The 14,737-nt window shown below is 38.8% G+C and overlaps 1 protein-coding gene across 3 annotated transcripts in view; it reads right to left on the bottom strand.

The window, feature by feature from the left end:
- The window catches only part of RFC1 (replication factor C subunit 1), an 83,075-nt gene extending 69,244 nt beyond the window's left edge, over positions 1–13,831 (bottom strand). For all 3 annotated transcript variants that reach the window (XM_007098869.3, XM_042984708.1, XM_042984709.1), the window contains exon 1: positions 13,594–13,831. In XM_007098869.3, coding sequence (XP_007098931.1) covers positions 13,594–13,596 — 3 coding nt within the window. In that variant the 5' untranslated portion in view covers positions 13,597–13,831. The remainder of the gene's footprint in view (positions 1–13,593) is intronic.
- Between the last annotated feature and the right edge of the window lie 906 nt (positions 13,832–14,737).

Below are 14,737 nucleotides of genomic sequence, written 5' to 3'. Positions count from 1 at the left end.
TGTAAGAAAGTTAACAATTCTTTCCTAGAACCTGGCAGTAAATATCATACTCTTAAAATGTCACAAATCCCAAATAAGCATGTTATGCACACACAAAAATAGCTTTGTGTCTAAGCAAATAAACAAAGCAGATAAATGAGGTACACAGACACTAAATTTCTTTTAAAAGATTATAGACCTCTCTGATTTTATGTTCTCTTTTGTAACCTGCTTAACACAGAAAAGTCACAAATCCATCCTAATAAAATCTAAGTCTAAAAAATATTGTTTACAGAATGAATACTTCACCTATGAGGCTAAGACATTTGTGTCAAGTGCTAAATAAAGAAAAATAGGCAATAAAGAAAGGCACAGTCTTCCATATAACTTACAAAAAACTGGGTTTGCGGTTGACAACTATTTACTTTATTGCTTCTGGAGGAAATGACAGTTTCACACCAGAGTTTCACTTTTAAAATTACCAACTGATTTTTCATTCAAATGGTGGTGACGGTTTGCACGCATGCATGCACCCTTACACACAGCACAACACATGTACCATGGAAATACCAAAACTGAATATTAATAATCAGGTTAAAGTCACTGCTGGTTTTCAAACTGTATTAGGCACACAAACGCTTACAACCACAAAAGAAAACAAAATATAATTCAGGAAATGGAATGGTTGGTTATGTTAAGGCTCTCTGACTTTTGTGTTTCATACTCAGCATTGTTACTTTTCCTTCCTAACTAATCCTTTCTATTCACATCCCCTTTCTCTTCCTTTTCTTTATTCTACCCTACTCTCTCACTCCCCACACCCTTATACTCTGATGGCAGCAGAACAGTCAAATAACAACATTCTGATCTATCCCAATGCGCACTGAAAATCTAAACTTTTGGAAAAGAATTTTCATCACAAGGAAAGCCAATTAACTCACACCTTTTAGGATTATCTCCAATGTGAACAGCCATCTTGTATATAAACATCTAAAAGACAAGGGTCACTAATTTGGCCTTAGAGAGTGACTTCACTTTACCCTTCAATTAACATTCCCTAGTCTAGTACTCCCAGTTTTCAAACATTTCATGAAATGGCGAACAAGTCTAGTGGCTAATCATACTCCCAAATAATAGATCTAAACATCACTCTTGGGGCACCTGGGTGGCTTAGTCAGTTAAGCACCCAACTTTGGCTGAGGTCACGATCTCCGGGTTTGAGAGTTCAAGCCCCACATCAGGCTCTGTGCTGGCAGCTCAGAGCCTGGGGTCTGCTCCTGATTCTGTCTCTCCCTCTCTCTCTTTGCCCCTCCCCCACTTGCACTGTCTCTCTCTTTCTCAAAAATAAACATTAAAAAAAATGTTTTAATTTAAACACCATTCTTGAATGCACAAAATAATTATTCCTGAGTATATGAGTAGAAGAGGGAACCGATCTTAATTTACTTTTATAATCTTGGCAAAGGGAAAGTCTTCTAAGTATAACATCAAGCCTAGAAACCATCCATAAAGGAAGACAGATCTGACTACATAACAAGAAAAGATGCCATAAACAAAAGTTAAAATACAAGTAACTAACTTGAAAATATCTACAATATATGGTGTATATATAGGGTCCCTACAAACCAATAAGATAGCTGAGTAGAAAAATGAATTAAAGCTACTAGTAAGCAAATTATAAAAAATGCAAATAATCAACAAATAATAAGAGATGTTCAACTTCACAAATAATAAACAAATAAATTGAAGCTGGATTATTTTTCTCTAAATGTTAAAAGACTGATAATGCCCAGATTTGTCAAGGATATGGGGGAACAGATGCTCACAAACTATTCTGCTGTAAAAGTAAAAACTGGTATACTGGAGGACAAAAACTCATCTTGAAGACAATCAGCAATACTTGTCACAATTTTAAATGTGCATATCCATTGTCACAGGAAGTCCATTTCTAAAAGAAATGATAAAAGAAATAACATTATTTTTATTTGGGGAGACCAAAAAAAAGTAATTAACTCTTCTTATTTTCTTCTTCAACAGTTACTAGTTGAACAAGTAATTCAGGTCAAATAAGGCAAAAACTTGGGCAAAAATCACATCAAAGTTAAAACAAATTTTAGCACAGATAGCTAATAATAACAAGTTTATGTGCTTTTACTTACAGCTACTGGACACAGATTTCTCTCTCTCGATTCTGTGAGGTATATAAGGCAAACAGAATATCTCTGTTTTATAGATAAGTGGAATTAAGACAGACAAAGGCTTTCTATCCGTTTTGCCATTTAGTACCGGACACTTGGGATGAATTACATAACTTCTCTGCCTCTCAGTTTCCTCACGTTACCACCTGCCTCATAAAATTCCTGTGGGGATTAAGGTGGCACACCAAAAACCTCCACCACGGAACCTGGTCCTCCAAATCCCTTTCAGTTTTCCACTTGACCATGACTGCCCCTTCATAGTTTTCCTACAACTCTAAGGATCTATGCAAAGTAGCCATACCCCACAATTAGCAGTATGGCATTTCCCTTCTCATTCCTGACAAGTTTGTATGCTTAGAGGTGGGCACTGTGCCAGGGACTTAGAACACAAACAGGAAAATGCCCTCATGAAGCTACCTGGGAGAGAAATTAGTATATAAAGAATTAAATACAGGGGCGCCTGGGTGGCTTGGTCGGTTAAGCGTCCGACTTCGGCTCACGTCATGATCTCACGGTCCGTGAGTTCGAGCCCCACGTCGGGCTCTGTGCTGGCAGCTCGGAGCCTGTTTCGGATTCTGTGTCTCCCTCTCTCTCTGCCCCTCCCCTGTTCATGCTCTGTCTCTCTCTGTCTCAAAAATAAATAAACATTAAAAAAAAATTTTTTTTTAATAAAATAAAAAAAAAAGAATTAAATACAAAAGAGTGCTAAGACAGAGCTTCTCACAAAACTAGAAGACAGGAACAACTAACACAGACACCTTTCCAAAAGAAGCAACACCTGAATTAAGTCCTAAGATGATTAAATGAGATTTTTTTTTTAAGTAACCTCTACCCCCAACGTGGGGCTTGAACTCACAACCCCAAGACCGAGAGTCACATGCTGTACCGACTGAGCCAGCCAGACTATACTTTTGATAGTCATATAAATCTGAGTTTGAAGGCACTGCTGTTAAGTTCCATAGAGCAGGCCTAGCTCACCACTCTATCTCAAGCACAGGGCCAGCACTTGAGATAATGTTGGATGAATGCAATGGAGCACTGGCTGGCTCAGTCAGTAGAGCTTTTGAGTTCAAGCCCCACACTGGGAGTGATTACTTAATAATAAAAGCTTTAAAACTATACGTATCGGTTGAACACATGAGCAGTTATTTCTAAGGTCACTGACCTTTACATCTGGGCTCCCTCCAAAAGAGAGGTTCTTGATTATGTAAAATGAAACTCATGGTAGATGTGTTTTTAAAAAATTGAGTATTAACATAATCTTTAATTGAGATTAATTTTTTGCTATGACTTTACCTATTGCTTTTGACTTTAAGAAATTTTAAGTGGGTATTAAATTAACACTTATTGTGTATTAATTCTGAAATAAATTATTAAAGTTGACCTATAATTAACCCTTGAAATATGGTACTCTCTTGTCATATTATAATATTGTGGCTACAAAAAACAAAATAGTTTCACTCTTTCTACAATATTTCCTCTTCAAATTTGTTTTCGCCAAACTAATTATCTTTTAGAAATCATATATATCTCTACATATAATCAATGTTAATGATACAGCAAAGTCTAGCACTGGCCTCAAGAAATTCTAAGATACCAGTGAGTAAAAAAGAAGTGTGATCTGAAAAATTTTTAAATAATCACAGGTTCTATCCAGGAAGAATTTTAAGAACCTGCATCAAATTCCTCTTTATTCCTTCATTCATTTATTCATTCAACAAATATTCACTGAGAGCCTTCTATGAACCACGAACTCTTCTCGGTGCTTGGAATAAACAAAACAGACAAAAGTCTCTGTTTCTGTGGAGGTTTCATTCTACTTTTCTATTCTTGGTCTTTCTGTCTTTAGAAAATAAAGCAAAACACAGGAAATAAAGAACAGACAATATAAAGCACAGAAAGGGAAAAGAAATAGAGAACATATGATTATGGAAGTATCTGCCTCTCCTACTTGCCCTGGAATCTGCTCAGTCTACCTAAGAGGCTGCTCCCAAGAAGTGAAAACACCCAATTCTGTTCTTGGTTGTGTTGAGGAAGATGTGTGAAATTCTGAAGCCATAATAAGTGTAATCACATGAGTCCGAGACTACTCTTTCAATGAAATACTGTACTACAGAAAGTTTTCAGGTGTATCTGATCCAAAAGTACTAACCAACACCGGCAAAATTAAACAGAAAATGGAAATTAATTAATTTAGATTTTTAAAAAATAAATTCTCCTTCAAACATGCATACTTGGAATAACTGAAACATTTAAAACTCTTTATGCCTGATCTAATGATTTATTTAAACATTTTGACATTTTCACCACGGTTAATGTAGTCTGATTATGGTTTTTATTCATCCAGAAGTCAACTTTTTACAGCTGACTTCTGATCTAAAAAATCAAATTTATACTATTTCAATGAAGACTGAAATTAAGTTCAAATCGAAAACAGACCTACCAACCTAAATGTCCACTGACAGATGAACAAAGACCACATGGGGTTTACACACACACACACACACACAAATATATGTATTATAATTATATATATATAATAAATATTATATTATATATGTAATAAAATACATATATATATATTATTCAGCCATAAAAATAATGAGATCTTGCCATTTATGACAACATGGATGGACCTAGGGGGTATTATGCTAAGTAAAATTAAGTCAGACAGAAAGAAAAATACCACATGATTTCATTTATATGTGAAATCTAAAAAACAAACAAAAAGCACAAAAAGACCATAAATACTGAGAACTGGTGGTTGCCAATGGGAAGGAGGTTGAAGAGATAGGCAAAATGTACAAAGGGAAGTGGGAGATATAGGCTTCTAGTTATGAAATGAATAAGTCACAGGGACAAAAAGGTACAGCATACAGAATACAGTCAATGATATTGCAATAGCATTTTATGGTGACACATGACAGCTAAGCGTGTGGTGAGCACAGCATATAGAGTTGTCAATTCACTATTTTCTACACCTGAAATGAATGTATGTCAACTATACTTCAATTTAAAAAACAAATAATTGGGGGGCATCTGGGTGACTCTTGATTTCAGCTCAGGTCATGCTCTTACGGTTTGTGGGATCAAGCCCCACACTGGGCTCTGCACTGACAGTGCAGAGGCTGCTCAGGATTCTCTGCCTCTCCCTTGCTCGCTCTCTCTCTCTCTGTCTCTCTCAAAATAAATAAATAAATAAATAAATAAATAAATAAATAAATATTAAAGAAAATAAAAAATAATTTTAAAAAAATAGACCTACCACATAATAAATACTGTATTTCTCTAGGCTATATTACTTATTGTCATTAAATGTTCAATAGATTAGAGGGGTGCCTGGCTGGCTCAGTCGGAAGAGCGTGCAACTTTTTTTTTTTTTATGTTTATTTTTCGGAGAGAAAGAGAGAGAGAGAGAACAAGCAGGGGAGAGGCAGAGAGAGAGGGAGACGCAGAATCTGAAAAAGGCTCCAGGCTCCGTGCTGTTAGCACAGAGCCCAACACAGGGCTAGAACTCATGAGATCGTGACCTGAGCCGAAGTCAGACACTTAACCAATCAAGCCACCCAGGCACCCCAGCATGTGACTCTTGATCTCAGGGTTGTAGACTCAAGCCCCATGTTGTGTGTAAAGATTACTTAAATAAACTTTAACAAAAATGTTCGATAGATTAAAGTAGAAAGGGCTAGAAAAGATGTTTTCGTATCAGTAAATTTTCTATTCTAGTTAATTTCTCTTTTATTGGAAATAAAGTTTATTTGTACTTCATCAAATACTTATTAAAAATGTACCATGTGCCAGGCACTGTACAGCAGTTCCCTATCCTTGTGGCTCCTGTCCCTGCAAAACTTATACGCTAGTACAAGATGCTGTCAGTAACAGGTTGCCTATCTATTAATATCCAAAACATGTGCCAAGTAAACAGAGGCATGTTCTTTTCACTAAACACACCAGGGTTTTGTTTTGTTTTTTACACTTTTGTGGATCTGACAAAAGCTATGAATATTTTCCACAGAAATATGCAAAAACACACTATAATAAAAATTTATCCCTGGTTCCTGGCACAGAGCTCCTAAAAACCTTGGAATTTCCTAAGTGACAGAAGTGTCTTCTGTTATTTACAATCAGTCCTTTGGATCACACCTAAGTTTATACTAATGAGGCAACGTAGGATGGAAACTGGTCACTAGAAAGGCCAAGAATGGGAACTCTCAGCCCCACTCCTAGTTCTACAGGGAGAAGAGGTGGACTGAAGATTAGATTATAAAGACTCTTGAATAAGCAAGGTTCGATGTTTGAAGAGCTTCTGGGTTGGTCAACATATCAAGTTGCTAGGAGGGTGGCATACCCAAAGACAGCACGGAAGCTCTGTACCCCCCAACCCCCCATATCTTACCCTACAAACCTTCTCCTTCCCTTTAGCTGTTCCTGAGTTGTAGCCACATAATAAACCAGTAAATATAAGTAAAATGTTTCCCTGAGTTCTGTGAGCCACCATAGCAAATTATCAAACCTGAGGAGGAGGTCCTGAAAAGCCCTGACTTAGAGCCAGTCAGTCAGAAGTATAGGTGGACTAGGGCTTGTAACTGGTTTCTGAAGTGGGAGCCACTTTGTGGGACTGAGCCCCTTAACTTATGCAGTCTGCACTAAATCTGAATAGTGTTGGAAGTAAACTGAACTGTAGGACACCTAGTTAGTATCAAGAGAACTAGAGAACTGACTGATGGCAAAAAACACCCCACACATACAAAACTTTGCGTGTAATCTAAAATTCAGGGGTTTTCCCTGAAACCTACTAATGGTTCTCCATGAATCCGAAATCAAAAACTTCTGATCCACATACACTCAAGCTAACTCACATCCATCTCAACCTCCGTACCAAGTATATACACACTGATACCTCCTAAATCTCTCCTCAATCTCTCCACCCCACACCTCCCCTAAGTTCCATATTACGTAGCCAATAGTCTGCCGATACATCTCTGTCCAAATGCCCCAAAGATACCTCCAATCCATAATGTCCAAAACTAAGCTCGTATTTCTGTGGGACTTGCTTCTCTCCCTTTATTCCCCACCTCAATGCATAGCACCACCGTTCACCCAAAACAGAAACCTGGGTACTGTTTTTCCTCCTCACTCTGACTCTCCACCTATTCATCCTATCTCTCAAATATTATTGTCCCCTTCCCTCTTTTTCTTTTGCCAATGCCCAGAGTCAAGGCATCATTTATTTACTTCTTTAATAAACCCTTAAATAGGACTTGCTCTGTGCCAAGCAATAATTTAAGCACTTTAAAAATATTTACTCATTTAATCCTCATAACAACCCTATGACTTTTTTAACTTCAACTCCAGAATTAAAAAAATTGAGAATGCCAACAAGATATTCTCTAGTAAAAGTTTTGAAATTTAAGATGCTCTTAAACGTAAGCAAAAAAAGACTTCTTGCATTTTCTACCTTAAGGTGTAACTAACAATTCTACAACACTATTAGAGAGAAGCATCACCTAGTAGGCAGCCCAAATGTAATTTTAACATACATAAGCCAAGACAAAATACCCAACTTTGCCAAGTACTCAAAAAAAAAAAAAAAAAAAATCTTGCATTTTTAGAGTCCTTTACCTGTACCAAGAAGTTTCTAACTTGGTTCATTATATAAATCCACTAGTAGAGTTAGAGATGAAAAAAAATTTTGCAGTAAATACTCCTAAACCCATACAGAAGTAAGCTTTCACTGACCTCTAGCTTTAGGTCAAAGTACAAAAGCCACTATATATTTACTTTGAAGTATAATCAAAAAACTTCAAGTTACTTTTTTCCACTGCTGATGAGCTCAACCAACAAACAAGTTATATTTGCCTATCAAAAATGCAAAAAGAAAACAAATTATGTCACTCTGTTCACTTATCTTTGAAAGGTACAGGATTTTATGCAAAGTAAGTATGGCAGTGCTCTGTAGAGTAATTGCCACAATGTATCTTGGCTTCACTTCTCTACTTTGAAAGTAACAAAGAGGGGCGCCTGGGTGGCGCAGTCGGTTAAGCGTCCGACTTCAGCCAGGTCATGATCTCACAGTCCGTGGGTTCGAGCCCCGCGTCAGGCTCTGGGCTGATGGCTCGGAGCCTGGAGCCTGTTTCCGATTCTGTGTCTCCCTCTCTCTCTGCCTCTCCCCCGTTCATGCTCTGTCTCTCTCTGTCCCAAAAAAAATAAAAAAAAATAAAAAAAAAAAAAAGAAAGTAACAAAGAGGGGCGCCTGGGTGGCTCAGTCGGTTGGGCGGCCGACTTCGGCTCAGGTCATGATCTTGCGGTCCATGAGTTCTAGTCCCGCGTCGGGCTCTGTGCTGACAGCTCGGAGCCTGGAGCCTGCTTCATATTCTGTGTCTCCCTCTCTCTGACCCTCCCCCGTTCATGCTCTGTCTCTCCCTGTCTCGAAAATAAATAAACGTTAAAAAAAAAAATTTTTTTTTAAAGAAAGTAACAAAGAAATATAAATATTTCTGATTAATATTTTTTTTAACGTTTTATTTATTTTTGAGACAGAGAGAGACAGAGCATGAACGGGGGAGGGGCAGAGAGAGAGGGAGACACAGAATCGGAAGCAGGCTCCAGGCTCTGAGCCATCAGCCCAGAGCCCGACGCGGGGCTCAAACTCACGGACCGCGAGATCGTGACCTGAGCCGAAGTCGGCCGCTTAACCGACTGAGCCACCCAGGCGCCCCTCTGATTAATATTTTTAAGTCAACCACCAAATCCACAAGAAGAAACTGATTATCAGCAAACTTCACAAAACCTGTCCAAATATAAGAATCTTTTATCCCGAAAAACACTAATATACAAATTATATATTTGACTAATATACACAATGATTTAACTGGTAGCACAGGAGAGACAAGCTGTGGAATAAAGTATTTAAAACTATATTAAGGTCTTACACTTTGAAAGCAAAAAGTTGTTAGAATGCTTTCCCTGAGATCAGGAAAAAGATGCAACCACTCCCATCACTTCTAGTCAACACTTGTGAGGGTTCCAGCAAAAGCATTTAGGCAATAAAAAGAGAGAGAGAGATAAAAGGCACCTAGATTGGACAGGATGAAGTAAAACTATCTCTATTTACAGATGAAATGATCTTATATAGAAAAAAATCCTAAGGAATGCACGAAAAAAACTATTAAAACTACTACATGAGTTCAGCAAGGTTGCAGAATACAGATCAATATACAAAAGTTTCTACACTTTTGCAATGAACAATCCAAAATTGAAATTAAGAAAACAATTCCATTTACAATATCATCAAAAAGAACAAAATACTTAGAAGTAAACCTAATAATAGTGTAAAACCTATACTCTGAAAACTATAAAACATTGTTTAAAGAAATTAAAGATGTAAACAAATGAAAAGATAGTCCATGTTCATGGATCAGAAGACATTCTATTGTTAAGAGGGCAATACTCCCCCAAATGATCCACAGATTCAACATCATCACTATCAAATCCCAGCTGGCTTCTTTGCTGATTCTAAAATTCATGTGGAAAGTCAAGGGACCCAGAACACACAAAACAATCTTGAAAAATAACAAAGTTGAAGAACTCATACTTCCTGATTTCAAAACTTACCACAAAGGGGGGGGGGGGAGGGCAGGCAGGGACTTACCACAAAACTACAGTAAAAATGACAGTGTGTTACTGGCACTAAGATAGGTAGGTAGGTAGGTAGGTAGGTAGGTAGGTAGGTAGGTAGGTAGATAGATAGATAGAGGAAAAGGACAGAGAATTAAAAAAAAAAAATCCTCACACTTATGGTCACTTGATTCTTAACTAGAGAGCCAAGATAATTCAATGGGAAAAGAAATGTCTGCAAATGGTGCAGGAACAACTATCCACATGCAAAAGAATAAACATGAACCCCTACTTCACACCCTATACAAAAAATTAACTCAGGACGCCTGGGTGGCTCAGTTAGTTGAGCACCTGACTCTTGATTTCAGCTCAGGTCATAATCTCGGGGTCATAGGATGGAGCCCCACATCCAGCTCCGTGCTGAGCATGGAACCTGCTTAAGATTCTCTCTTTCTCTCCCTCTATACCCCTCTCTCCCTCCTGCTCACTCTCTCTCTAAAATAAAAAATAAAATTTAAAAATTAACTCAAAATGGATCAAGGTTAAAGGTGAGAGGTAAAACTTTTAGAAGAAGACAGGCATAAATCTTCATGACCTTGGATTAGGCAATGGTTTCTTAGATACAACACCAAAAGCTCTGAGGAAGTGATGACTGAGGCTTGAGTAATAAGAAAAAGGCAGACATGTGAGGAAGGATGTGAACAAGGAGATGAAACAGCAAGAACAAGAGCAGAGACAGAACCAGCCTAATACACTCAAAAGACAGAGAGATAAGAGAGGTAGGTAGGGGCCTTATAGGTCAACTACTACTACATATGGCAAAAACTACACTATAATAGGGTGACAGCACTAGTCCAGGGGGAGCACTCATATAGTAAAACTCAATGCAAAAGGTATCCCCTAAAATGGAGCATGAAGCAACTCAGATGTATTTAGACATGACAGGTCTTCAAACAGGCTATACTCTAGGTCTCATGTGTGTTTAATTCAACCTTATGCATATGTTCAATAAATTATACCAGCCAACAAATTACATATGCTGATTTCTTAAAAATGGCATCTCAGGTTTCATTCACATTTTGAGCATGTTATTAAATTCTTATAGCAACCAAATTGTTTACATGACTTCTTTTCTATTCTTTTTATCTTTAATTTTGTTTCAATTCCTTTAATAGACATTATGTTCACTTGGTTAAAAATTCAAGAGTAAAAAAGTCTGCTTCTGATCCTGCCTCTCAGACACATATTTCCCATCTTCAGAGGTAGCAAATGTTATCAGTTCCTTGTGTATCCTTTCACACTTCAAATAAAAGTGTGTATATTCTTTTCTCTCTTTCTCTGCATAAAGTGAAACTTTACATACTGTCCTACACCCTTGTTTTTTAACTAAATTATCTTGACAACTGTTTTATATCAGGGCATAAAGTTTTCTCTTTTTTAATGCTTACGGAGTATTGGATTTTGTAGATATAGTATTTTACCCCTTTATTGATAACTTCAGTTAGAAAATATTTAAGAAAAAAAAAAAATGTAGCCCCCAGGGTAAGAGTTGTAAACGTCTATGGAAGGGCTTCAGAAGATATGCAAATTCTCTTAAATGTTGTATACATGCCCATATGTATTTCTGTGGGCAGAAAATTTGCATACCACTCACCACATTATCAAAGGGAACTGTGACCCAAAGTTAAAAACTACTGTATTACAATATAACTTGTGCCTAGGTGTTCAATAAATCTACACTGAACAGAATTTTAGTCTGGGGTTTTGCTAACTGTTGTACTAGAGACAGAAAGACTAAATTAAATACCAATGCAATCCAAAATTCTTATCTATGTTATAGAACCTTTCCCTTCAGCAAAGAGCAAAACTGACCCATCTGACCCCTACTTCTTTTCTTAGAAGAGCTTTGTTTTTCATCTGCATGCGAACAAAAGTACTAAGATAGAAAAGAACCAAAACTTAAAGTCCTTGAATGATCAAAAGTTGACTATATAAACCATTGTTCACTGTAACTGACAACATCAGAGGCATCTTTGATACCCTTAAACTATGCAATGTTCCAGAGTCCTTCCTAATAAAATTAGATCATTGGTAGTCACATAGTAGTATACCTCCACATGCTAGGTGCCACAAAAAAAGCTTTACAGGGGCTCCTGGGTGGCTCAGTTGGTTGAGCGTCCGACTTCAGCTCAGGTCACGATCTCACGGTTCGTGAGTTCGAGCCCCGCGTCAGGCTCTGGGCTGATGGCTCAGAGCCTGGAGCCTGCTTCCGATTCTGTGTCTCCCTCTCTCTCTGCCACTCCCCCATTCATGCTGTGTCTCTCTCTGTCTCAAAAATAAATAAACATTAAAAAAAATTAAAAAAAAAAAAGCTTTACACAGATTACCCTGTTTAATCCTCAAGCTAATCACTTAAGACAGCTATATTTTGCCCCTTTTTACAGTTAAGAAAAACACAAGCTTAAAAGTTAAAGTTAAGCTATTTACTTAAACCAAATAAAATCCACCACCACAAAACTACCAAATGGCAGAGCAAGACTAAATTATCGCCTTATTCTTAACCTTCAAGACTCCAAATGTCATCAACTTTCCACAATACTATAGTGCCTTAAGTCCAATATGTAATTATAATCATTTTAGGGAGGCAGTATAATGTAGTGGTCAGAAAAACCGAGGTTCTTACTCTAGTTCAACCACTTATTAGTTGTATGACAAACTGTTTAAACTCTAAAAGCCTCCTTCACCATCCGTAAAACTAGATTGCTGAGAGGTTTAAGTGAGAAAAGGTATATAAAACAAACAGCTTACACACTGATATTTGGTGCAAGGTGGCTATTATTTTATCCCTTTTTTATGAGAAAAAAACACTAAGGGCTGCAAGGTTTCCCAATGTGGCATAAAAATTTTCCCTCCAGGATGCTGGTGTTGTGATAAGGTAAAAAATAGTTGAAAAAATTACGTCTGATTATGAAGTAGATTCTGGCTTAATCATCATAAATTGTCCTTTAAATATTTCAAACACATATCTGTATCTATTTCCATACCAGCATGAACGTCTGTTTTAATACCTGCATAATCATTTCACGCTCAATTGATATGCTTTATGCACAATTATACAGAGGTGTGTTTTTATAAGATTATTTTTAACATCAGGTGATAAGCGATGACAGCTGTCAGATATATTGTATCTGTCTTTACCTCCAGTGTTGTTAGGGTTTGTTTTTCCCCCCCCCGGTAAACCGTGTTATCCCTTTGGCTTCTACCAATTCATTTAAACAAAATAAAGCATCCTCCCTAAGCCTTCGGTCTCAAACGGCTCTGTGATGAGCGTTTCGTGGCGCTATTAATGACGAAAGTTCAAGGCCTAACACAACTTACAAAAAAGGAAAGTTTGTTACATTTTTCTCCGCCTTGAACGAGGGCTTGAAATCAATGCTTTAAGCAGGACGCAAAGAGAGGTTTCGGGCAACGCCAAACAGGAAAACAACTTTATCGCCAAGCCCCCAAATCACCTTCTTTACTCTCTTCCTTCCTCCCTTCCCCCAAGAGTAAAAAAAAGTTAAACTGCGGCGCAGCACCAAAGGCATGAGCGCAGCCTGCTGCCGAGAGCAGAAACCCCGCGGTCCCAGGAAAGCTGTGCGACGAGTGCCAGATTTTTGGCCCCTTCCGTGCCTTCGCTCCCCTCCGGAGCCCCGCACCGCCGTCCTCCCCCACCCTGCATTCCAAAAGTGCCCGGTCCACACCCAGCCTGCAAACTCTCCCGAGCCCCCGAGCCGCAGAGCCTCCCCCAGGGACTCACCATCGCAGCCCACGGACTACGGCGCGGGCGGGCAGGCCGGTGGGCTGGGGAATCCGTTACCGGGACTCGGAATCCATTCGCGCCAACAACTTCTCCCGCGAAGTGGAAGGTGGTGGGGGCCGCGGCGCCCGGTGATGACGTCAGAAGGCGCGCAGCTTCACTTTGGCCCAGGCGGGAGGCGGGAGGTGCGACGTCGGCCCAGGTGACGCCCCGCAGGCCCGCGGGCCGCTGCCATCGCGAGGAGGTACGCGACCGGGGTCCGCGCGCAGGTTTGCGCCTTGGGCTTTTGGTGGGAGCCCTCAAATGGAGCTTCCGAGGTTGATGTACTAAGGCGGGCAAACCGGGTTTCTCCCAATTACACGTCTCTAGGGTGCACTGCCTTATACCAGCTTTCAGGTGTTTCAATTACCACCAGCGATGAAGATAAACATTTCAGATGTCGGTTTTGCACATTACATTTTAATATCTATTCTGAAACAAGAATTTCATCGGAGAGTAGTTATCCCGATTTTTTTTTAATGTTTGACCCACCGAATTGGAGTTTCTGCCTGCTAAGTGGAAACCCACAATTTTAAAACCCGAGCTAAAAGACCATTTTAAATGTTCATTTTTGATAGAGAAAGCACGAACAGGGGAGAGGCAGAATGAGACAGAATCCCAAGCAGGCTCCACCCTGTCAGTGCAGAGCCCAACACTGACTCAAACTCACTAACCCAGAGATAATGACCTGAGCAGAAATCAAGAGTCGGACGCTTAACCCACTGATCCACCCAGGCCCCCTAAAGGACAGTTTCATACTGTGTAATTCCAGAACAGAAAAGACTTTGGTAAAATCATCTAGTCATCAACACCCACTCCACTTTATAAGTGAAAAATATAAGGCCCGAACAAGCTAAAGGGTCCACAGAAGGCTCTAGGGCGTCTAAATTCCCAAACCTGCACTAAGTTCATCAGAGCAGTTGTGTGTGTGAGACCAAGGCATAAACAAGGTGCATCACAGAAAAACAATGATCCCAAAAGCTTTGGGGTAATCAAGTTTCATATTAATAGATAAGCAACTGAATTGTGGAGTAGAATGCGACATTTGCATACAATTTTAAGAGAAAACACGGGACTCTAAGGAGTTTAGTGGAGAGAGCAGTAT

The sequence above is a fragment of the Panthera tigris genome, chromosome B1 (genome assembly GCF_018350195.1).
Source record: "Panthera tigris isolate Pti1 chromosome B1, P.tigris_Pti1_mat1.1, whole genome shotgun sequence".
Lineage (NCBI taxonomy): Eukaryota > Metazoa > Chordata > Mammalia > Carnivora > Felidae > Panthera > Panthera tigris.
Note: the sequence above shows the minus strand (reverse complement) of the source record. Positions and strands in the feature narration are given on the sequence as shown.